Genomic DNA, 23,674 nt, shown 5'->3' on the forward strand with positions numbered 1-23,674 from the left:
AGTCCTGCTTGGATTGACTTGACAGACCTAATAATGACCCCTTATGATGGTTACTAACCAGCCTTTCAAAGGAAGAATCAAAGGCTTCATATTATTATTTATATCACAAAATGTCTTGTGGAACTCACTGCCACAAAATATAATAAAGTCTAAAAGCATAGAAGTGAAAAAGGGACACATTTATGAAGGATGAGGAGTCCTTCTTAGAAATCTTTTCATAATACTGAGAGAAGCTTCAATGCTGTGAACTTTATCGGCCTTTAGAAATTAAGAAGGACTATCAGTCATTTTTAAAAGATGGTTTGCCCTACCACAGCTGAAAAATTTTCCAATAAACTTAAATATCTGCTTTGTTTTGAACTGCTTATTCCATCCATTACTTTTTTTGCTTCCCAAGCACCCATAGATATAGCAACTCTAGAAGCTGTACATTGTATACACACGATGTCTCATTTCCAACCTCATCTAACACTCAAAACCACTTCGAATTAATTACTTCTAATTAGTATCAGTCTAATGGAGATTTCTTATCTTCCAGAAAACATGCCAAATCCATTGCATAAACACACAGAGATACATAGTTTCTCACTGAAAATGGGCTGGAATGCCATACCTGGCAGGCAGAAAGATTGTTGGTGCAATGGTATGAGCTGAAGATAAGAATTAATTTTTTCTGAAACCTCAGAAGTCTCAACCACTGATTTTAATGAACTGTATAATTGTAGTGTTTAAACCAAGCTTAAGTTTTACAATAAACATGTCTGGCATAAGACTTACTAAAGATTACTGATGGAGAGAATCACATTTTAAGGAACTTTAAATTATAGCAGGGTTGCATAGTACACTTTTAGTTTTAAGAGTCTTTCTTCTCTTTCCTCTTCTGTTGGCTTTTTATCATTGTTCTCAATACAGACAAATGTAAATTTGCTGCCAGTACTGATTGCATCAGCCTCCTCTTATTATTTACAGATCATACAAGTGTGCTTGTCCCTCTTCAAACATATTTAGTCCTGCTGTAGGATGAGGATCCCATCATCACCAGGCATTAATTTATGGGTATAGTGCAGTGACCGAGAGGACAACTTGTCCCTGTATTTACAGAACTATTTAAATGTACAGCTGAGGCCACACTGAATAATCGTGCACCTTCAGCCCTCAGGACAAAGCTTACTTGCCAAATTGAAGCCTACCGGTATTACACATTGTTCTTCTGCTGAATGTTTAACCTTTGTCATGGAAGATGATCTCTTGCTAGACATGTTCTCCTGACTCTGTGGCTGCCTAAAGATCATTCTGTCTTATTAGCTGAAGTCCATACTCATGTTTAAAACCTCTTATATGCTCTAGTTTTCACAAGCCCCAAATCTATCAACTGATATTTTGCAGTTGAGAAGTGTATAATCTAAATAACTAGCTGCCAAATAAGGCAATTAATGAATTCCCTGTACTTCCAATGAAGAAGTTCTCAGGACCCTACCTTCCCTCATCCCATTTTGTGTACTTCTTTTGGAGGTGAAGGGAAATGTCCACTATGGAGGATCCTATCAGTCAGGAGGTCAGTTCATGATCATTCTACTCAGGAGGTCTTCAGGAGAAAACAAAACGTTTCTCATGGACACAGCCTGCTCTCCAGGTGCATGGCTGCGGACTTAGATTGTAGTCCTGAACCACAGCTCTGTTCCCACAAACCTGCGGCAAGCTTGAGGTCAAGGTCAAGGTTCTGCAGTAATTCCTGTGGCAGGTGAAGCCAACCACCTGTCAGTATCCCAACAACTCCTAAGCAGCAGCAGCGGGACATACTCTATTGTTTCATTAACGTCCAAGCTCTGCATTGTCCCTACTACTTTTTACTGTGTGTTACGTAAAACTATTGTGTGTACATTTCCATTCTAGCATTAACCCTGCTCAGCTTACAGTCAACATGCTGTGGATACAGAAAGGGACTTTTTCCTCACCCACCCAGCTTACCTAGCTCCCTTTCCAACAGCACTGCTTTCAACTGTATCCCTACCCCGCTAGTACTTATGTCATTTGGACTGTCTCCTTCCTCACTTCCTTTCCTTCTCCTCCTGGCATTCTTTAGGCAATGTGAAAAGCCACAGAAGAGCCCAGCCTTCATTAACTGAGCCTCCTGTCTGCCACATACCTGCACTGCAAGTTTATCTTTTTGTCCTTTATCTCCAGTAAGCAACCGCTTACAATCTTTTCTAAATAAAATGAAGTCACCTACTATTCATGACAATCACCCTGCATGTTGCTTGATGATCGGAATGAAATGTCCCTAACCGTGCTCAAAGACACACAGAACTACCTAGGACACACCTACCGAGGGTCAGCACAGATACCTAGGACAAGTCCTTCAGGGAGCACACACAGAATTTGTTAATGCCAGACTCTAAAAGGTTGCTCTTCACTGTGCACAACATGTCCACTGTCTGTTTTGCCAGTATCACTGCTGCTTGCTCCACTTCACTTCTGCTCTGGGCCCTTTACTAAGAGTGATGATAGCTGGATGGTCAAAGCAGCCACGTATCTTCTATTTGTCTCTCCCATTTACCCCCAGCCACTATTGAAAAAACAGTAAAGCTAGGAGCTGTTGGACAGATGAACAAATGGAATAAATATCGACTGAGAGGCCCATGGCTTTTAAGTTGCTAACCCAATATTTGAGCATATCATTCACTTGCTTTGTCTGTCTCCCCCCTTTCCATAAACTCACGTAAAACTGTTTCCTTTCTCCCAGCCTTCATTTCTCTTGCCTGTTACATCTGCAAAATGTTTAGGTTGCCAGCTGCCTTTCCACAGATGACTGGATATCATGGAAGACAACGTGATTTTCACCTTGATTCAGGTGTGTAGCTGAAACTGTAATGAAAATTAAACAATTCTCCAGAGCAGTAGAATGAAATTTCTTTCTTTCTCTTCATGCCTGTCACTAGATCCTGGCAACAATTCTTTACTCTGCCTTTTTCTAAACTTTCAACTGAAAAGACAGGGAATTCAGCAATTCTTCCTGCTCAGTATTGACTGGCTTTTGAAAGGCTGGTGAGCATTCAGTGAAATTTGGAATACAGAGAAGAGTGAGCCCTGGTCTGAGTCAAATCTGCTTCTCATGTGTCAAAGGAATATGCTAGTTATTTATATATTCTTTGCTCTTGCTTATCCACCTAAGGCTAATCTGAATGGTGAGAACTGCATTGTGCATGGTATATATTATTTTTATTGCATACCATCAGCAGGACTGACTCATTTGGATTGTGGAGACCTAGGACTTTTGCAAGAGGACAGACAAGGACAGAACATAATCCAGTGGCAGTAACTAAATCACACAATCAGCATTTACATGTACTTCCCATGCAGCGGAATTGCATTGCTTACCATTATTTTTGTTCTGAAGTACAGCAAATTGCACCATTTTAGTAGGATGACAGCTGGATAAATGTTTGTGTTTTTTTTTTTTTCTTTTTTTTTTTTTCCATGGTAGGGTCAAATCTGCTCCCACTGAGCTCTCCCAAACTCCCACAGAATGCAAGCCAAATGAGAAACACAGTATTAGGCATGATGATGACAATTTTCCAACTATCACTGTATAAACTCAGGACTATTTTGAGCCTGATTTTTGAGAAGTGTTGAGTGCTAACTTCAACGGCAGCACTAGTAGCACACCTGAAAAATGCAGAACTGCAAGATGGACATCCAAATTCTACATAGTCAGAATATCTACAGCAAATACCATGGCAAGTTTATGGCATTTATGTCTTCAGCAGTCTGAACAAAAGAGCTGGGAAGGCATTTTCTAAGCAACAACTAACCTTTCTTGTTGGAGAAAGAGACGGAGAGGGAGGAAGAAACTAAAAATATTCCATGCTGTTCCCATGGGGGGGTGGGGAAGAGAACACTTTTTGATTATACATAAATAAATATATAATTTCAAGGCCTTGACCCAAAATAACCTCTTATACCAGGATAAATAAATGTCTATAACTGTTAGCATTGCAGCATGGAAACCATAAACCAAGTAAAATGAACAGTTTGGAAAAACTCCTTATCTTCTCTTACGTCTGCTACAATGCGGTCTTCGAGGTATCACAATTCCAAGCTGTAATAATGGTATATCAGCTGAATTGTGCAAGCATTTTTGCCTCCTTGACACCAAATGCATCCTTTAAACCACTACAAGAGTGGCTCCAGGAAAAAAAAAATAAAATTAAGAGGAGTGTCTCACATCATTAACCTACTATATTGTTTCTCAAAGTAACCCCTTCAGGGTACTTACTATAGAAGGGAAAATATCAAGGGGAAAAAACCCATGAAGACACAGTTATAGGAACTTAATGATAAACCATACAAAATGGCCAATATTTCTTCTCAGGTATGCTGATCTACACAAGGAATATTGGGGTCAACATCAACAAATTCATACTTATGTGAGATGAGAAAAAAGCCTAAATTCATTATATGGAACTATAAAAGAATGAGATGGTGTCTTATATGAATCTCAAGTTTTATTCTTCCAGTGAGAACACATTCTCTGCATTAAATTATGTAGATGGAAATGCATATTGGTTTAGGCTTTATTTTGCACTGTATTAACCATGTTGCCTAAATTTGGGAGCTATTACTTCAGCCTACGACACACATTAAGAGGTGCCATTAATCAAACAGCTTTTTCACACTGAAAAGACCCAAGTACACCACTAATCAGGAAATGTGTGCATTTGCTGTATTAGTGACACTTTTGGTGCATTTTGTTGTTTCCCATTATGTCCTGTGCTCGTCTTAGGCCAGAGTTTCTGAATTTACTGCTCTAAAGCCTACTTGCATTTGTAACAGAGTAATTTTTGAAGCCATATGACTTTCTTCCGTACCTAGACTAAAGATACTGGAACGACCCAATGTCAGCATCAAGCTAACAAATCATCCCAAGCATCTGAGCATGAAGTCATTCTGTTAACAGAAAAAGGAACAGACACTGGTGGGAAAAAAGCAAGTTAACTCCTCAGTTGCTGGCATTTTCCAAACATTCAGCTGAAGGAATGCCACAGTTTACAAAGGGCAACATCCTCCCACTGTGATTTACCAGTGTTATGAGATTTCTACTGAGCCATAGGCTAACTGAAAGCAAGTCTATTTTCAGAGAATTTGTTTGAGAAACTCCACATTCAGGCTGTTTCACCAGCAGTATCCTGAGCTAAGGAAGTCATGCAGTCACTCAGACCAAAAGCACCCATGGATTCCAGGCACTGGGAGGGACCAAATAACATCTTCTGCTACAGCCTATTTCAAGGAGCTGGTCTCTTAGCAATAATACAGGAGACAGTAGGTTGCACATGGCCTTGCTGTTGCTCCCTTTCTTTCTAGGGTCGTACAGCTGCTTTCCTAGTTTGATTTATGGTCAGTTCAGAGAATCGCAAAACAATTTAAAATGGAAGAGGCCTCAGGCAGAAGTGACCTGCTCAAAGCAGAGCTAATTTCAAAATTAGAACAGATTGTTCAGGTCATTGTCAAGGTTTGAATACTGAGTTAAATTAAAATGTTGACTGAAGAGCTGAACTGCCACTAACTTCTAAAGCACTGGTAGGAAGAGAACAATTTTCTAGTGCACCAAAGACTTCAGATAAAGTCTAATTCTCCAGCTCCAATGTGGCTTTGGGTGGGCTTTGCCCTGTGATCATCAGAGACACTCCTAGTTTAGCCAGCAATACGATTGCACTGAGCACTCCAGGTCCCACACAGCTTCTTCAGCCTCCTACTGTCTATCAAATGCTTTTACTTCTAGGCTATATCACATGTGCTGGGAGGGTTACTGTGTGTTCTTCAGACTTCCCAGGGGAAGAGGGAGTAGAAGCACCCACACACGCACACACACTCCCACACTCCTCCTAAATACTTCATGCAAAGCTGGGAGAAAAACTCTCATGAAGTCACATCCAAGCCTCATCAGACTGGGACTCCTTACAAATGGCTTCTCAAATACTGCAGCAAATCATCTTGTGTGTTCATGTCTGCTGCTCCCAGATACAGCGTGTGGAACAACTCTAAAGAAGGGAACTTATAAGAGACACATTAAATCCTCCTTATAGCTATAAATCCATAACCAAAACAGTTTAATATTCCAAATCAATAGCAGACTCTAAGAGTATTTCAAAGAGGAAAAAATACTGCAAGAAGACAGAATTGAAAACAATACAACTTCAAACCACCCACTCCATTTATTATGAGACAACCACGTGCTTGGCACTCTTCATACAGAAAAGATGAACCCCAAAGGGCTTTCATAGCTCAGATCAGACAATACAAAACCAAAACCCCACACTCAGACAACACAATGGTGTGATCTTCATCTGCTTTATTGTATCACTAAATGAGACCAGATGAAGATCCATTTTCTCTCTTCTTTAGGGAATATCTATCTTCCTCTGAATATCTCCATGGATATCTCCTACTTTAAAGTAGGAACCTGAAGAAATTAACACTTTCCGACAGCTAGAATTGTAGAACTCTTAATCTAAATATAACAGATGTAATGCAGCCTCCTGCTCCTAGAACCTCCATATGAAGCCTTAAATGCAAAGAAAAGACCTCAGGGTTTTGGAAGAAAAACCCTGCCAGTTCACTTTAGCTGAGAAATAACTGCCTCTCCATCTTATTCAAGCTGAAACTACAATTCACTGTGCAAAAACACAGAACAGAACAACCCAAGAACAAACAGCAGGTGCAGGAACTTTGACTCATTTCAGAAAGTTTTCCTCAAAGGCAAGGAGGGCTCCAGGTTTTATATCTGCATCCTTCTTCTGCTTCATCCCTGGTAGGCTAAGGTAATCATATTAAAAGCTACAAAAGCAGCTTAGATTCCTCCAGCAGATTTCATGTATGTTTTTTATATACACACAGACACACATATATATAAATTTATATTATACATATGAATTAATTTTTATATTTATAGATTTAACAGGAAGATTAATCCAAGCTATAGGGTGAATTGCACCCTCTGGAAGCTGGAACTGTAGCTGGGTTTCAAACAGGCTTTGTAGCAGTAATACAGCCTGGTTTTGGATTGGAAATTTTGCCTAGAGCTCTGCAAGAGTCTGAAGGCGAGCATGGGCATGGGGGCGGAGGACAGAGGTATCTTACTCTATATGCAGCTGCACAATATCAAGCGATACTTTTTATGGTGACATCTTGCTGACAATGCAAACCTCATGGGCAAAGTTCAAAGAGAAACTGTGAAAGAAAGAAAAAAAAACAAGACCTGACCTGTAGACATTATCTTCATTAACATTAAGCGGCCAGCATGGGACCAAAGTGGGAGTTTGTGAAATTGAGCTGCAAATGGTAAAAAAAGATGGCAGTAAAACTACTAAAAGTTAAAGTGTGGCTAAGGCTAGGATTCCTCAGGGCATTCTGAAGCCTAATGCAGGGCTGGTTGCAGTCGTAATGTTAGGAAAAGGGAACTGAACACAAGGTGATGCAGCAGTATCTGCCATTTCTTTGTGGTAGAGGTGTAAGCTTTTTCTAGAAGGGTTTCTGGGGCCCTCTACACCTGGATGGCAGCTTCACTGGTTTCAGCACTGATCTCAGTCCAAAGGACTTGGACTCCTTAGTGATTGTGTAATGCACAAAGTGCCTTCTGCTCCATCCTTCCTGCTCCTTGCTGTGAGCTCCCTCAAATCTGGAGACTTCACCACAAAATCCATTTCTACAAGAACACCTTTGAAGACAGACAGGTGCAGCAAGGAAAAAGGATGAACAGCACTTAAACTGAAAATACACTCAGATTTTTAAGATTATAGCTAGGAAAAAGAAAAGGGGAAAAGGAAAGTTGTGTGCAGCCAAGGCATGTGTATATAGCGCAGGGAAAAGCTGTGAGATGATAGCGTGGCCAGAACATTGCCACAACGTTTCTTAACTTTGCTACTCTTTCTTTCAGATAGCGAGAAATGTATTTATATATGAACATAATAATGACAAGTTCTTTGACATTATGCAACAATTTAGGTCAAAGACTTTTAGAAGCAAGTAGTTTTCCTGGCTCCTATTCTCATATTCGGTTTACTAGGTTTTTTTTTTAATTCATCAGCTAGATGAAAAATGCAATTGACAGATATTAATAAAATAATTGCAGGGGATGGAATGATAAGCAAATTCTCCTTTCTGCATATTGGCTGTTGCAGTGTATGGCTCAGATACATTTTCCTCAGAATTTTTAAAGCCTATTTTGCCATTGTGGAGAAGCCTTTCTCTAGATCTGTTTCCCATAATAGAAAAAGTATAATCAATTTAAGGATTATAAGCATGAACTCTTTTTTCAGATGCCACAAATGCCTCTTTCCAGAAAGTTGCAGTGTGCTGATTATTGCTTCACTGTTTGGGTTTGAATAATCTCACTTGATTAGGTAAAGCACAATCAACTCAAAGCAGCTATTCTAGGGTACAACTAAAGTCAGAAGAGTACAAAATAACCCCAAAGTATCTAGGAGAGCTCGACATAGTTATTAGGATCGAGATTTTTGACGTTTTTTTTTGTTTGTTTGGAGAGAAGCCATATGATACAGCTAGTCCAGTTTGACTGTCCTTTGGAAAGAGATTGGCTACCAATTTTCCCCTCAGAGAAACACAGAAGTTAAAAAAAAACCCTAAACTTGTTTAAGTCTGCAAAATATGTGTACTTCCTACTAAAATCTGCTTGACTGAAGGCTTACAAATTAGTCTCTGGAGGTAGGAAAGGCCATAAAAAGAAAACAACTTGACTCGCTTTCCAATAGTAATAAGTAAGAGCTCGTAGGATTGTACAGAAGGCAATAAGCTATTACCTGCACAATGAAGTCTCGTTCTTAGAAACACACACTACATCCAAAGCAATGTCTGCTGAAGCAATACCTCCATTTTCTATCCTTTTTGGGTTCCCCATATGAGCTCATTTACAGGTGAAATAATTGAGTTGACAACTTTTTTTTTTTCCATATCACTATTTGATCAGTATTTAATGAGATTATGTACTTTAATATCAGCTCCTGGTAAAACAGTACCTAATAACAAAATTTTCTAAACCTTGACTTCAGAAATTTACAAATAAATACATCTGAAAGCACGGTCTAGTGCTTGATGCAATTCCTCCAAAGCGTATAACTAGTAGGAAATCTAGAGAAAATTTTACAGGAGGGAATTACAGAAGCAGATTGTGTGTTTTATGTAAGTCTAAATTTCAGCTGATGGCGAGATATGAAGATTATCCTGAACAAAACCAGAATAAAGTACCTGAACTGCGGGGAGGATGTCATCATTTGCATTCTGACTACATATGGCTTTACTTAAAACTCAATATGGTATCAGGGGAAGTTCATACTACAGAGAAAGACGCAATCTAAAACATGGAATATTGGTGTTTTGGGTAGAGGGTCAGGGTGCCATCAGTGGTGACCGATTAATGATTCTTCTGATGCAAATTAAGACAACTACATCTCTCACTGTCCACTCTGTGCTGATTAACTGCAAGGTAGAGGACAGTTGAGACTGAGAACACATTCACGTTTTCCAGTACAGCTGCCTTTATTCCTTGCAAATAGCTACTCCACAAATGAAGCACTTACTAGAGCTGCTAGCTGAAGCTACTCTTTTAGATCAAATCATTGCTGATTTGTTTTTAGTACTAATGGTTTCAGATACGAACCTAGAATGGTCAAAAGTTGCCAAAGCAAGCATGGCTGTATAACCCTGTGTGAACGCTGCTCTGTAGATGTCACCCATAACCATGACATTTCAATCCAGAACTGAATCTCCTTTGAGTACCATGGAATGTCATCTGGCAAGCTGTGCCCCTGGAATACAACCTTAAATGCACAGATGTACATGTCTTCCCCTGTTTCTTCAGAAAGGCTTGGTATCAGAATCAGGTGGAATGAGTTTTTTGATACAATAGTGACTTTCTGCTACCACACTGGGAACAAGTACCGTAGACGATCATATCCAAAGTCTGACTGCCAAGGTAAATGGACAGTGTGCCTACAATGACCAATCTTCGTTTTTGCAAGTGACATTTGTTTACTTAAGACAGTCCACTAATCTCGCCATCTTTGGAGCAAACCAGGAAGCTCTGACCTTCTGTTACTTTTAGACTAGAAAAGGCATCTGAGATGATTGTGAACAGTTGCCTCAACCTGCATTTCTCGATCTTGTAGTTCATACTGTTTTCACTTGCCATATTACAAAGCGTAGAGCCCTCGCTGCCCAGGAAACTCAAAGAACCCAACCTCAGCAAGACAGAGCTCTCCGTGGGTTTGTCCTGGATGGCTGACAGCGTTCTGCCAAGTGAGGAATTGGACCCTTTGTGGCTAAAATTAGATTACAAATTCTTCAGGGAAAAGGCAGCTTTCCTCTAAAGGGAAGCCTGCAACAAGCTTCTCTGTCACTGTAAAACACCGATGATAGGTGGATTAGGTAGTGAGCTTGCGAGAGTGCTATGTCATCACTGATCATCTGACTGCCTGTGAGGGAAACAGTGAATAACATTGGACAGTTAAGGTTTCAAGTAATTGAAAGTATCTACAATGTAAAGAATAGACATCTGGCAACAGTATCCTGTTCCAGTTAGTACATCATTTTGGATAGCTGAAGTTCAGCTAACTGAGGTTGCACTCTGAATGTATTATAAAGATTTTCCAGTATGCAGCTTCTTTAATTCTGGAGGTCTTCAAGATTCTTATATCAAATCCACTACTTTTTTTTTTTTTTTTTTTTTTCTTAAGAAAAAAAAAAAAAAGTAACCCAGTGAATCCAACCAACATATTAAATACATTAAAGTCTGAATCTTTCTGCCAAGGCTGACTGGTCCGGGAGGTGGAATGTGTGGTTCTTTAAGATGGCTACAAATAGATCCTCTCCCACCAGAGCTGAAAAAGCCTGCTGAGCCAGCCGGCAAAAAATGTAAAGCAGACATTAATCACAGCAGCCTGCACCTTCCCTTCACTTGCAAGCTCTGTGGACCAGCAGGAAGAAGAATGGAGAGAGCACGAAAGAGAACTGAGCCTAGACTGCTCTTACGCACTTCCTGAATTATTGCTAGCTCAGAGGCACTGTAACTAATTTGTTGCTATTAACTTGCCTGGGTGATGCATTTCAACCAAAAGCAACACACATGCAAAGTATCCATCTGATTGGTTTGACTGAGGTTTTCTTTAACTACATAGTAAGAAAGCTAATTTCTCTCCCTCCTCAGCCCCCGAGGAAAGGAGGGCAGCAAACACAACCTCAGAAGGACCATCATCAGGGTTTCAACCTGCCATCTTCAGTACTGAAATCCGAACGTCCTCTTTCAGCTTCCGTTATGCGGACTTACATATAAAGACTGATGTTCTCATAGCATGGCTTGCACATTTGGGAAATGAAAGTAACCAACAAACACCACGCTGTTTTCCCCTGATATTTATTGTTAATGAATACATGCTATTGGGGCTATCTTTTTTTCTGACTGTCTGTTTCCTTCCTAGAGCAGCAAAACTTTTCTACCACACCACTCCTGCAGGAATTCCTCTTTTACAAATTTCACAACGGTGATACAACTTGTCAATTCACCTGGCCATCACCCTGCCAGTGACAAAATACCCACTGTGATACACCAGCCTCTGATTTACTGCCCCTTTCAACAGTTTTTCAGAAATTTGAAGACCTTGAATGGAGAAGCGTTACATAGAAATTGATAGGAGTAGGTTTTCTTCACTTTCCAGTGTAACACAGAACATTTCCGACAAGCTCTGGAAGACCTTGAACTACCAAGTTTTGAGACATCGCTATTATTATATACTTTACAGATATTTTAAGACATCCTGAAAGATTTCAGTAATACATTGTCTATTCTAAGCAACCTACAAAAGTTTTTAAAAATTCCTTAAAATATTTCCATGATAGCTTTTCTTCCAGCTCAAAGAAAAAAAAAACGAACTCATAACCAAACATGTGAAAGATTCAAAATGGGATAACGTATGATTTTAACTTGTTAACATTCTCTTCAGAAATCACACATGCATACACTACTTATAAGAAAGTTGTGCCATATTCATGCTGATAAAAATCCTTACGTCACTTAATTGTGTGCTTGAGTAAACAGTAGATAAACATGTAGCTCAAATCCAGAATTATATCATGCAGAATTATGTACATGCAGACAGAATTTATTGGTGAGCTGCTTCAATCAGGGCAACAGTAGTACCTTCTTTTTGCTGCAGTAAATCTGCCATTTCTTCTCTGGAGGAAGTGCAAACATAGCCTCTCTGTTCTTGTCTGTGAGATCCAATTCATCCTGGAGATTGTGAAAAAGAAACAGGAAAAAAAAAAAAAAATGAGTCAGCTGCTGCATTAGTAACTTCTAATAGGTTGAGAGGAATCTGGACCAGGTATGTTGACTAGCCTTCAATCAAAAGGCAGAGGACTTAGTAACTCCCAAAGATTCCAAAGATTATTAGTTTCATAATTTTTACCTTGCTACTGTAAGTTCTCCCTGTCAGAGCAGAATCTATGAAGAGAGGCAGCCTGAATAACACCCGTATCAAACTTCCATTACTAATGATTAGTCAAGGATGGGAAGATCACATGAAAGCCATGAAGTAAAAAACTCAAAGGACTGGTTTATGTGACATGGACACTCCTCACGACTCTTAGAGAAAGGCTGAAAATTCAATACACCTTTTTCCTGGCTTGCAGTACCAACCTGGTCTTCCATAGGAGGAGAATGGTGAAATCACTGTATCTTTTAAACAAAGGTCACGAGACAGTTGTCTAGTGGCAGACATGTCAACAGCAACCTACAAGTTGAAATGTTTGTCCAGATGTTTGTCCTCTGAACCACACAGTCCCCGGAAAAGACAACCAGCGTTTCAGACATAAAGGACATATCTCCACACAGCGTCACATCAGGTTGAACAGACCAGCAAATTCAGTCTCTGTTAAGAAAAGTGAGTTCAGTGGAATACACCTTTTTAGAGCCTAGCCAACCTTACATGTGTAAAACGAGTGATAACACTGTGATCTAGAACTGACTCCCAAGTCTGTCACAAGCTCCCTCTGGATACACCGCTGAATTTGTCAGCTTCGGTTTCTCTTCTGTAAAAGGCAGATAACAATAGACTCTCTTCTGATACGACGTGTCTCTAAAATCATCAAAGCAGGGACTGCTACTTGCTCTGTGTTTATTTGGCACTGACCAGAACAGGGCTCCAATCACAACTGCCAGTTTCAAGTGCTAACAGGAATTCAAGAAATAAGAGCGGTCTTCATAGCAAGCAGCCTGCATGAGCAGGGACAGACAATGTCTAAATGAGAGTTTCAGTAACATAAAGACAAGCTTCCAATAATGTTTCAATGAATCAGTTTTGGCAGGGCTTTCTTTTTCCTGTATATTTGAAAGTGTTTGGTGAAAGAAGTGTCCTAGGGTCCAATATCAAGAAGACACTGCAGCACTAAGAATGCTGCACATGCAGATTCTGGCACCCACACTAACCTAGCCCAAGCAGAGACAATACCTCTTTAACTCAGCCCAACAATGGCTCATTTGGAAAGCATTCACGGCTGGGAAACTTGTGAAAACAGTGAGCTAAATTGCACACTGAGCCTGGTAGCGGCTGCTGACAGATTTAAAAGCCCATAGAGATTTCAGCTGCAAAAAGGTACAAAAGAAATGCAAACAGTAACAAGGCAAGGTCAGTGCCAGCAGCCCAAGGTAGAAGAAGCTGGAGGGTTTTTTTAAACAAGAAAAAGTTTAAAGGCAAAAAAAAACCCAGAAAATTTTAGCTGTGTAAAAAGAGTGCAAACCATGTGGAAATGTTTAGGGTGAGTTTCCAAACAAGGGGGCAGCCAAGCAAGGCAAGGAGTTTTATCCTTGCTACACACAATTAGAAAGCTCAGGCCAGGATCACATTCTTGGGAGGAGAGGGAGAGTGAAACGACATGTAAGGTCTTAAGACAAGCGAAGGAATGTTGTTGGAGGTCAAGCATGTGGGAGGGAAAGGAGGGGCAGACAGGGAATCAGAAATGCCAGGTTTGGAAGAACCACCAAAGAGGCCAGAATACACATCTGAAATGAGCTGGCTGGGCTCAGCTAAATTCTTAGAAAAATTGTGATTGTTTTATAGAACTGCTTAATGATTTTAGTGCCTTTTTTTTTTTTTTTTCTCAATAAAGAGCAACTAACTTGATTTTCTAATCTCTATTGCTCTTTCTGGAGCCTGGTGGCAGATCAGACAAGCAGCAAAAGCTCTTCCCAGAAGCTGTGCACAAAACGGAATGATGATCTCAACCCATATTGTTCAAGACAACCATTTCATCAAAAGAACGCTCCTATTGACTAAAACCACCCAGAGGGCAGGATGCCGACAGCAGCTTCTAGACACTGCCCTGGACACTGGCACCACCAGGGACATAAAGAGCACTCTGCCTTCAATGGGGCAATAAGAATTTGCAACTTCCAGTCATGTAATTTTGCATCCTGCTAGCACAACATTTTTTTCAGGACAGAAGCCTAAAAAGGTAATTTGAAAGGATGGAAGATCCAATGAGAGCAAAGTGATTCTAGATCCTACTTTACTGTGACTCAGGAGCATAGATTAAGCCAGAGGAATATTAGAAGTCATCACATTAACTCAGGTAACATAGTAACATGGAAACTGCTCAGGGTTTCAGGCATAATGTGGTCATCAGAGGCAAACCCAAACACACCTGACTGGAAAATGGCACACAGAGGATGGATTAACCTTCCTATGAAACAGCTAGTGTTTGTCTTTGTTAGGAGGCAAAATGCTGGGTTCTAACCCCCAGGTCAGATGGGCAGGTAGCAAGCATGAATACACAGCAGTGAAAAAGACACATTCTGCAGAATGCAAAGCAGCAGTCGTACTCTTCAACACCCTGAGGTTAGTCCTCAGCACGTGTGCTCCTTCACTGAGAGGAAGAAAAGAGTGGGATGAACTGAAGAAGCCTACATGCCCCCCTCTACCTATAACATTAATCAGAAGGGTAATTTGGTCCATGAATAGGTCATTCTGACCCAACGACAGAGGCATATCTGTAAGTATGTAGAAATTCAGACCCTAGAGTTAGCTCAGTGACAGCAAGCAGGTATTGAAAGAGAAAGGAACTGCAAAGGTTGGCAGGAAAGAGGAAGAACTACAAACTCTGAATGTAGTCATCAAGACTGGGGATGGAGCCAGGCCAAGGAAGCCGACACGACCGAACGCCCAAGGAGCAAATGCAAAGGGCAAGAAAAAAGGGTCGGTCAGAACAAAGTGGGGAAAACACCTTCCTCCATCACCTGTGCCAGTTTCCCAACAGAAATATAGTAACTCCTCTTCCATGCCTTGGACAGGCGGCTCAGTTCCAGCAATTCATGCCAGCATGACCCTGCACAATGGAGCTCAGCCTCCTGGCTCTTAAAAATACTTGAAATTGCAAGTGTTCTCATGAAACACAGATTAAAAAGACATTTGCCAGGCTGGCCTGAGGGAGATGTAAAGTACCTCCAGTTAATATTCCTTACATTTCTCTCCTTTACCTATTTCCTATTTTATTTTATTTACTGAGAGAGGGATACATTCGGTTAATTTCACTTTCATGTGGGCTCTTTTTTTTACTTACACGGATTGAATTTCAATGATATAACATTTAAAATGTATTGGAGTTGGATTGGAGGTTCAAATATTTCCAGTCCAGTTCTCAGGCCAAAAGGGAAGGTGGCCTCCATTCAAAATGGCTGCAACCCAAGGAAATAAGAGACAGAGAGAAAGAAAGGGAACAAGAAGGAGGAATGGGTAGGAAACATAAAACCAGTACTTTGTGGGATTTAAAACCACATTATGTCCCTTGTTTTGGGAAACATTCATCAAAGTGTGAAAGCTGGATTTGATGCTGGGTAGACATCAGCACGATACTGATATCGCTCAAAGCCCTTGAAGAGCTGAACAGAAAAGCATTTCTCTCCTAGACTAGGTAGCACTTTTCCTAGTGACATGAAATTAAATTAATATAGAGAAAAGTAGTATTTTGACAACGCAGAAGAGTGGTTCACTTGGAGAGAGAACCACGAAAGGAGAACCTTTAATGCCTACCAATATGCCTGCCTCTCTAAAGGAAAGCCTTTAATGTCCAACAACACCTCCGTACCAAAACCTGTACTGCATCTGCACCATTCAGTCATCTGTGGAAAGGTGGGAGAAAGTCATAGAACAGCTGCTCCTTCACCAGTCTACTCCACCTGGCCTTGCAAGACTTATACAGTCCATAGGAATTTTGGAATTTAAATGGGGAAAACTTGAAATAGTTTGAAAGGCAAACATAGTAAGATACTCAAAGACACAATGAGACTTCCCTTTTTCAACATATTGATGAAGCCACAGCAGGGGTAGGATGAAAACCTCAAGACTATAAGTACACAGACTATCAGGGCTTCAGCACCTCTTGGCTTCATGTCAGAACGCTGGAGACCAAATGCCCCAGACTTGGTTCTCCAGGGATATCTGGACACTCATGGAAGATTTCCTCAGTTCCAGTTTCTCATTCTACTCATCCCAGTTCCACTGGCTGCCAGACTTCCTGGTCACCAGGGAGCTTCCCACTGACTTAAGATCAGACAGCTGCTTCATTTATAAAAGACAAAAAACAACAACCCAAAACAACCAAACAACCAACCAACCTTCAGAGGCTGGTGGGGTTCTTTTTGAGGGTGGTTTTCTTTGGTTGTTTCTTATTTGGTTTTGTTTTGTCTTCATAAAACTTTAATGCATGATGAAGTACAGAATTCTCACGATATGTTTTGTTTACTGCAGGTAATAACTTGACTAATAGGGGCATATCACATTGTGCCATGAGAGAAGATTTTACTTATTTTCATATGTTTAGTTGGATACCTGTCTTGTTTCATCAATTTCTTATAATTTCAGCTACAGATAGTTGAGTTACGCTTTCAATTTTTGTGTGGAGGTTGCAGCCTGTCTTAAGTACAATGATCTTGAAAGCACATCCTTTCTATAAGCATCCACCCCTGGCCTGTGTTTCATATTTAATGCAGGGGTTTTTTTTTATGACTGAGAGAAGTTAATGACGTCTAAAAGCATATTCTTATTTTTTAAATGTTTATTTCTGCTTACAAATGTATTCAGGCAGTTATTAAAGAACTATTAAGGAATGAAATCCTTTTACCATCCCCAGAGGGAATAGCTTTAGCACTAAATCAATCTTTATTTTACACCACAGAATCCAACACTAAGATGTAATACATGGGCAAGTAGGCTTCATCACTTCTGCTGTTCAGAGATACTTATTTTGACTGTCTTATTACAGCTCCATTGCACTGTTTGGTTCTTTAGCAGCAGATGGGTACTCAAGCAAAAGGACAGCCAGATCTCAGCATTAACAGGCACCACAGGAACCAAATCTTCAGATGGCACAAACTGGCAAAGCTCTCCAGAAAGGTTAAACTTTACTCTCCCATGTTAAACTCAAATTGGAAACTTAAGAACTTCTATTCTCATTTGTTCTGGCAGTTATCTGACCTGTGATCAGCACCAAAAGCTTCAGAGGGCTGTGCAAAAGCACTGCAAGTATAAAGCCACAGAGCAAACTCTGTAGATGGTCAAACACTTCCCAACTCTCTGCCTCAAAAAAGTCGCTGATTCTGTGATGCAGGTGAGTTAATGTCCCTTTCAAGATGGGGATAGCATTGGTATTTGCAAATATATTTTTGCACAGCTCCAAAGTTTTCCTTTTGCTCGGTCACACCAGCATTATCCTTAATGGTTCTTTGTGAGTCACCCAATAGGGAACAAAACTGAGAAAGTAGGAATTACATCAGGATACCTTTACACACTCTAGAAAACCTCCATAATTTGAAAACTTTTTATTTGAGTAACTTGCTTGCATACTCACCTCAAAAATTTAGGTTCTAAAGGTATGTTCATTTTTACATTATGATCTTGCGCTGTATGATTTTTAGTTAAATGCACTGCTCTTATATTGCTTCCTATTCAGATCCCCATTCCTTCTTTTTAGCTTTCTCTCGCACACACCTATCTTTTTTTCCCGCTTGACCCTTTTTTCCTGTCACGCACAAATGCACTCACCCTTATCCACCCCATGGATCATTCTCTCTCAGTCTCTTAACATCATCAAACCCACCCAAGTTAGAAAACGAAGCATAATACACTGTTGCCTGTGTAATAAATTCCCTTGCCTCAGCTTCCCCAGGGTCATTTATATAGATGTCTGTCACCATGTCCCCAGAAGGGCCACATTCCAGTTCCACTGATGCTCCCAAGTGGCATAGCACAGCTGATGGCCTTATGCCCTGGACGAATTTATTGAAATCTTATACAAAGTAAACACTGATTATGACACACCATGGGATCCTGTCCAGCATCCACTGGCAGGCCACAGAGAAGGTTCATGTTTATGTGCAATCACTTTGAGGGAACAGTTGATGGTGGGTTAATCAGTGCTGAAGTACTACTCAAACTGACAGGAGATAAATGGTACTGACATTTCTGGGACTGTAGAAGAAGGGGAAGCAGTGGAAAGAGGTCAGGCAGGAGGTTGTCAGCAGCATGCTACAAGCCTTTGCAATAGAGAATCCAATCCAGCATAACTATTATAGCTTTAACAAGTGAACTGAGTAGGACCACATTGCTAACACGTGACTTATATTGCCTGAAAGCTACACTTTTATATTAACAACAGTCACAGGAACCTTTATTTTTCAGTTCAGGCTGCCTATGCCAAGTTTTCTTGGCAAATAACAAACAAGTTAGTCTGGTGGCTCCCAAACGAGCTGTGTCTCTGCCCACCAGCGAGGGAGGTCAGGGAGGAGTGGAAACACTCTCATCACAGGTCCAGAGGCAGCTGTCCAAAAAGCTGCTTCAGAGATAACTGCAGTGAGTGAATTTAAAAAAAAAATAAAAAAAAATAAAAAATAAAAAATCAATCTTCTTCAGATCTCAGTCTCTGCAGAGAGCTTATGAATCCATCAAGTAGAAGAGATAAACCTTCCCTATTTAATCACTGTGTCCACCTCCAGGGGACAGTATAGGATTGTTCCCCTACAGTTTTCCTTCCATTGCTTTGTTCAATTCATCTCACCAGGCTGACACGCAAGAGGCTGCCTGCTAGAAGAGTGCACATCTCCAATACTGAGGAGGTCGAGAAGGCATTCTGAAAGGCCGCCTGTCCCAACTGTCAGTGAATGAGGTTTATTCGACTGCACAGACTGCCTATACCCACGTACAAACTGGAACAATGAGCAGTGCAAAAAGTACCGCTCAGCAGAGCTCTCTGAAAAAGAGAAACATTTCACAGGCTTTACCCAGTACACAACTGCAAACACTGGAGTGTGATTGAGGCAGGCATTGAGAGAAGTGAAACAGAGCCTCCTTCTCTAAATAACCAGTTCCCATCCATACCTTCTCAAGGCTGTGCCTGGCAAAACTGCATGGCTGTACTCACTGCAGAACTTGACGGCAGATGCTTTTTCAACAGGCACCAGCACTACCACCCACACAGCTAGCACATCTCCAGGCACAGCACATTGGTTAAAAGTTCCTGCTTGGGCACCTGATAGCTAATCTTGAGTCCACTGATAACCCATGAAGAAAAAGCAAAACAATCCCCCAAACAAACCCTTCCCTCCCCTCAAGCTCTTCCATCTCATCCTAACCCTTGGAATTAAAAGGAGCCTTTGTAAAGCACACAGAAACCACACACTGCATGAGGCTGGGGAATAACCTTTTTGACCAGTTTCCCAACTGATAAGATCACTGCAAAACATCATTGGGTTTCCCATTCATTTGTGTACACATAGTATGCGTATGTGCAGCTATGTATGCTGCTCGCACCTTACGTACACAAGAGCTCTATACACAAGACATACCATACAACATCTGCCCATACCTACAATGTTTTATCATTACATCTGTGCGTGATGAAACAACTGTGCACGTGGGAGTTGCTCACACAGCCTGCTGGCATAGGAAGCAATGTTTACATTTCAGCTACTGCCACAAATCTGACTGTAAAGCAGAAAAGCAGACTAACAAAAGGTTGTAATTCCCATTATACTCTTTTTCTTTCTTGCTTTTTCAAAAAGTTGCAGCTTTAAAACCTCTTCAGTACCAGGGGTCCAAATCTCTTGATTCTCAGTCGTAACAGTACAAGACAGAAAGCACCTGATGTTTACATTCTAGACTATGTGTTTTTATTCTACCCTGCCAACGCAGAAGTTCCTCATTCTTAAGTCTCAGCAGTAGAGTAAGACCTTCATCCATCAAGGGCACTGCTTTTTGGTAGAGAAATTTGTCTCACAAAGCCAATTAACATCCCCCACCCTCACCTCCAAACACCCCTCCACTACACTGCTTACTTTTTTCCTCCTTAATCATTGGTTAATCGCTTCTTTGCCTCCTGGAGAAGAGTTAAATCTTGTCTCTGTCCTAGTCTTCAAAGCCCTCTGTGACTTGACAGCATACAAGTACATACAACCAGCAAGGCCTGCTGTGGCAGTCCCCTTTCACAGGCCAATAGAAGCAGCACCTGCTGTTCATTTTTCTGCACTTTGCAGGCAAACTGCATGCATGAAACAACAATCTGCTGGGCCAAACAGAAAGAGAAAGAATGAGGAAAACCAGTCAGTACCTGTTTATGCAACAATACACACAGATGTCTAGAGAGAGACAGATCATGACTTAGATATACAGTCTCACAAGTAGGGCTACAATATGGGTGGAGCAAGAGGGACGCTCCACAGATATGAGTGGGCATATGAGGACAATGATGGAAACAGTTGACTGTGATCACTGCTTTTTCTGTTAAGGTGGGCTGCATGTTCGTGTCAGTGAATGGGAATGAACTCAATGAGAGGGATGAAAACTGAATAGTCAGGCTCATGTCTAATCTAAATCCCTGCTGCTGCAGTTTAAGCCTATTACTTCTGGCCCTATCAACCACAGGCATGGTGAACAGATTTTTTGCTTCCTCTTGATAACAGTTTTCAAGCCTGTTAAAGGCTGTTGTAAAGTCCCTCACCAGCCGTCTTTCTCGAGGCTAAACGAGCCCAGCTCTTTCCGTCTTTCTGAGAGGTCACGTCCTCTGGACCTCTCGTTCCTCTTCTAATTGACTTCCGGGCTCTCCGGGGTCAAAGTACATCTTTCCTGAAGTGCACTGTTCAAAAGTGGGGACAGTGTTCCAAAGGAGACCTGATCAATGCTGAGTGCAAACATTACTTCATGCATCTTCCAGACTGCATTCCTAGCTACATACTCCATGAAGACAATGACTTTTTTTTTTTTTTTTAAATAAAAACCTCAAAACCTGCATAACTTATGTTCACTCATGATCCACTATAATCCCTAGTTTCTTCTCTGAAGATGTGTACCCACATGGCTGCTTCCCATCCCGAATTACCAGACTTGTTCCTAAAAGGAATGTGTTTTAACTGTCCCCATTGAACCCCATCCTTTTTCACACAATTTCTCCATCTTCTTTTAAGCTGATCTTTTAACAAATCCACAACATTTACAGGCTAGTAATGTGTTCTCTAGAGAGGTGTCATGCTTACTGGGGATTCATCTCAAGGTTCATACCAAGAGACTACCAAGCCTCGTACAGCCCTCTGGCCATTATCTGCTGCTGTTGTTTCCTGTGGGTGCCAGGCACACTGCCAGGAGCAGCCTGAGGAGTGTCAAGAAGGGTTACAGAGCCCTGGGAGCAGCAGGAAGGGACTCAGTTATAGAACTGGTGCCACAGCCAGGGGTTCAGTTACTTAGACCATGGGAGTCACTTTGAGAAACCTGGTCTGCTGGGGGCTGATGGGGTCCTTCTATCAGAGAAGGGGAAGAATATTTTTGGTCATAGGCTTGCCAAGCTGGTGAGGAAAGCTTTAAACTAAAGTTGCTGGGGGAGGGGAACCTCAATCCATCTCACTCCTACCAGTTTGATGCCAGTGCCATCAACAGATGCTGAGAGCCTGGAGAGGGATCACAGGTCAGCAGGAGAACACCTGAAGAGCACCACAAAGGAATTCCAGCCACTCAAGCCAGTAAGTCAGCTTCATTAGAGGCCCAACTTAAATGTCTCTACGCAAAAGCATGTCAAATGAGGAATAAACATGAGGGATTAGAGACATGTGAATACCTGCAGGGCTATCATCTTACTGGCCTCATGGAGACGTGGTGAGATGGCTCCAATGACTGGAGTGTTGGAATGGAAAGATACAGGCTCTTTTAGAAGGACAGGCAGGGGAGACAAGGAAGGGGTGTTGCCCTCTGTGTCAACGTCAATGACCAGCTGGCGAGTGGGGGTGTGGAGCTCTGCCTGGGAATGGATGAGGAGCTGACCAGAGCTTATGGGTGAGGATTAAAGGGAGGGCAGAGACAAGAGTCATTACAGTGAGGGTTTGATACAGGCCACTTGACCAGGACAATCAAGAGAATGAGGCCTTCTATAGACAGATAGGAGCAGTCTCAGGTTCACAAGCCCTGGTCCTCATGGGGGACTTCAACCACTCTGATATCTGTTGGAGGGACAACACAGCAGGGCCTAAGCAAACCAGGAGGTTCTTGGAATGTGCTGATGATAACTTCCTTCTCTAAGTGATAGAGGAGCCAACGAGGAGAGGTGCTCTGCTGGACCTTGTTCTCACTAGCAAGGAGGGCTGGTGGGGAATATGAAGCTCAAGGGCAGCCTTGGCTGCAGTGACCACGAAATGGTGGAGTTCAAGATCCTTAGGGCAGCAAGGAGGGCACACATCAAGCTCACTACTCTGGATATCAGGAGAGCAGATTTTGGTCTCTTCAGGGAGCTGCTTGGTAGAATACCACGGGATAAAGCCCTGGAGGGAAGAGGGGCCCAATAAGTATTCAAGGTTAATATTGAAGAATCACCTCCTTCAACCTCAGGGGCAATGCATCCCAGCCAAAAGTAAGCCAGACAAAAAGGCCAGGAGGCCTGCATGGATGAACAAGGAGCTCCTGGAGAAACTCAAACACAAGAAGGAAGCCTACAGAGGGTGGAAGCAAGGACAGGTAGCCTGGAGGAATAGAGAGAAATTGTCTGAACAGCCAGGGATTGGGTTAGGAAAGGTAAAGCCCTGGTAGAATTGAATCTGGCCAGGGACATCAAGTACAACAAGAAAAACTTCCATACGTATGTCAGTGATAAAAGGAAGACAGGGAAAATGTGGGCCTTCTCTGGAAGGAAAGGGGAGACCTAGTCACCTGGGATATGGAGAAAGCTGAGGTACTCGATGACTTTTTTGCCTCGGTCTTCACCAGTAAATGCTCCAGCCACACCGCCCAAGTAGCAGAAGGCCAAGTCAGGGACTGGGAGAATGAAGACTCGCACGCTCCCCGCTGTAGCAGAAGATCAGGTTCAAGATCATGTAAGGAACCTGAAGGTGCACAAGTCCATGGGAGCTGACAAGATGCATCCACGGGTCCTGAGGGAACTGGCAGATGAAGTAGCTAAGCCACTATCCATCATATTTGAGAAGTTGTGGCAGTCAGGGGAAGTTCCCACTGACTGGAAAAGGGGAAACATAACCGCATTTTCAAAAAGGGAAAAAATGAAGATGCAGGGAACTACAGGGCAGTCAGTCTCACCTCCGTGCCCAGCAAAATCATAGAGCAGATCCTCCTGGAAACTATGC

At 41.6% G+C, this 23,674-nt stretch overlaps 1 protein-coding gene across 1 annotated transcript in view; it reads right to left on the reverse strand.

Annotated features, from left to right (window-relative positions):
- Positions 1–23,674, reverse strand: part of DAAM2 (dishevelled associated activator of morphogenesis 2) — a 179,171-nt gene that overhangs the window by 83,292 nt on the left and 72,205 nt on the right. The window contains exon 3 of the mRNA XM_009700695.1: positions 12,209–12,298. Coding sequence (XP_009698997.1) covers positions 12,209–12,298 — 90 coding nt within the window. The remainder of the gene's footprint in view (positions 1–12,208; positions 12,299–23,674) is intronic.

Source organism: Cariama cristata, unplaced genomic scaffold (genome assembly GCF_000690535.1).
Source record: "Cariama cristata isolate BGI_N322 unplaced genomic scaffold, ASM69053v1 scaffold5095, whole genome shotgun sequence".
Taxonomy (NCBI): domain Eukaryota; kingdom Metazoa; phylum Chordata; class Aves; order Cariamiformes; family Cariamidae; genus Cariama; species Cariama cristata.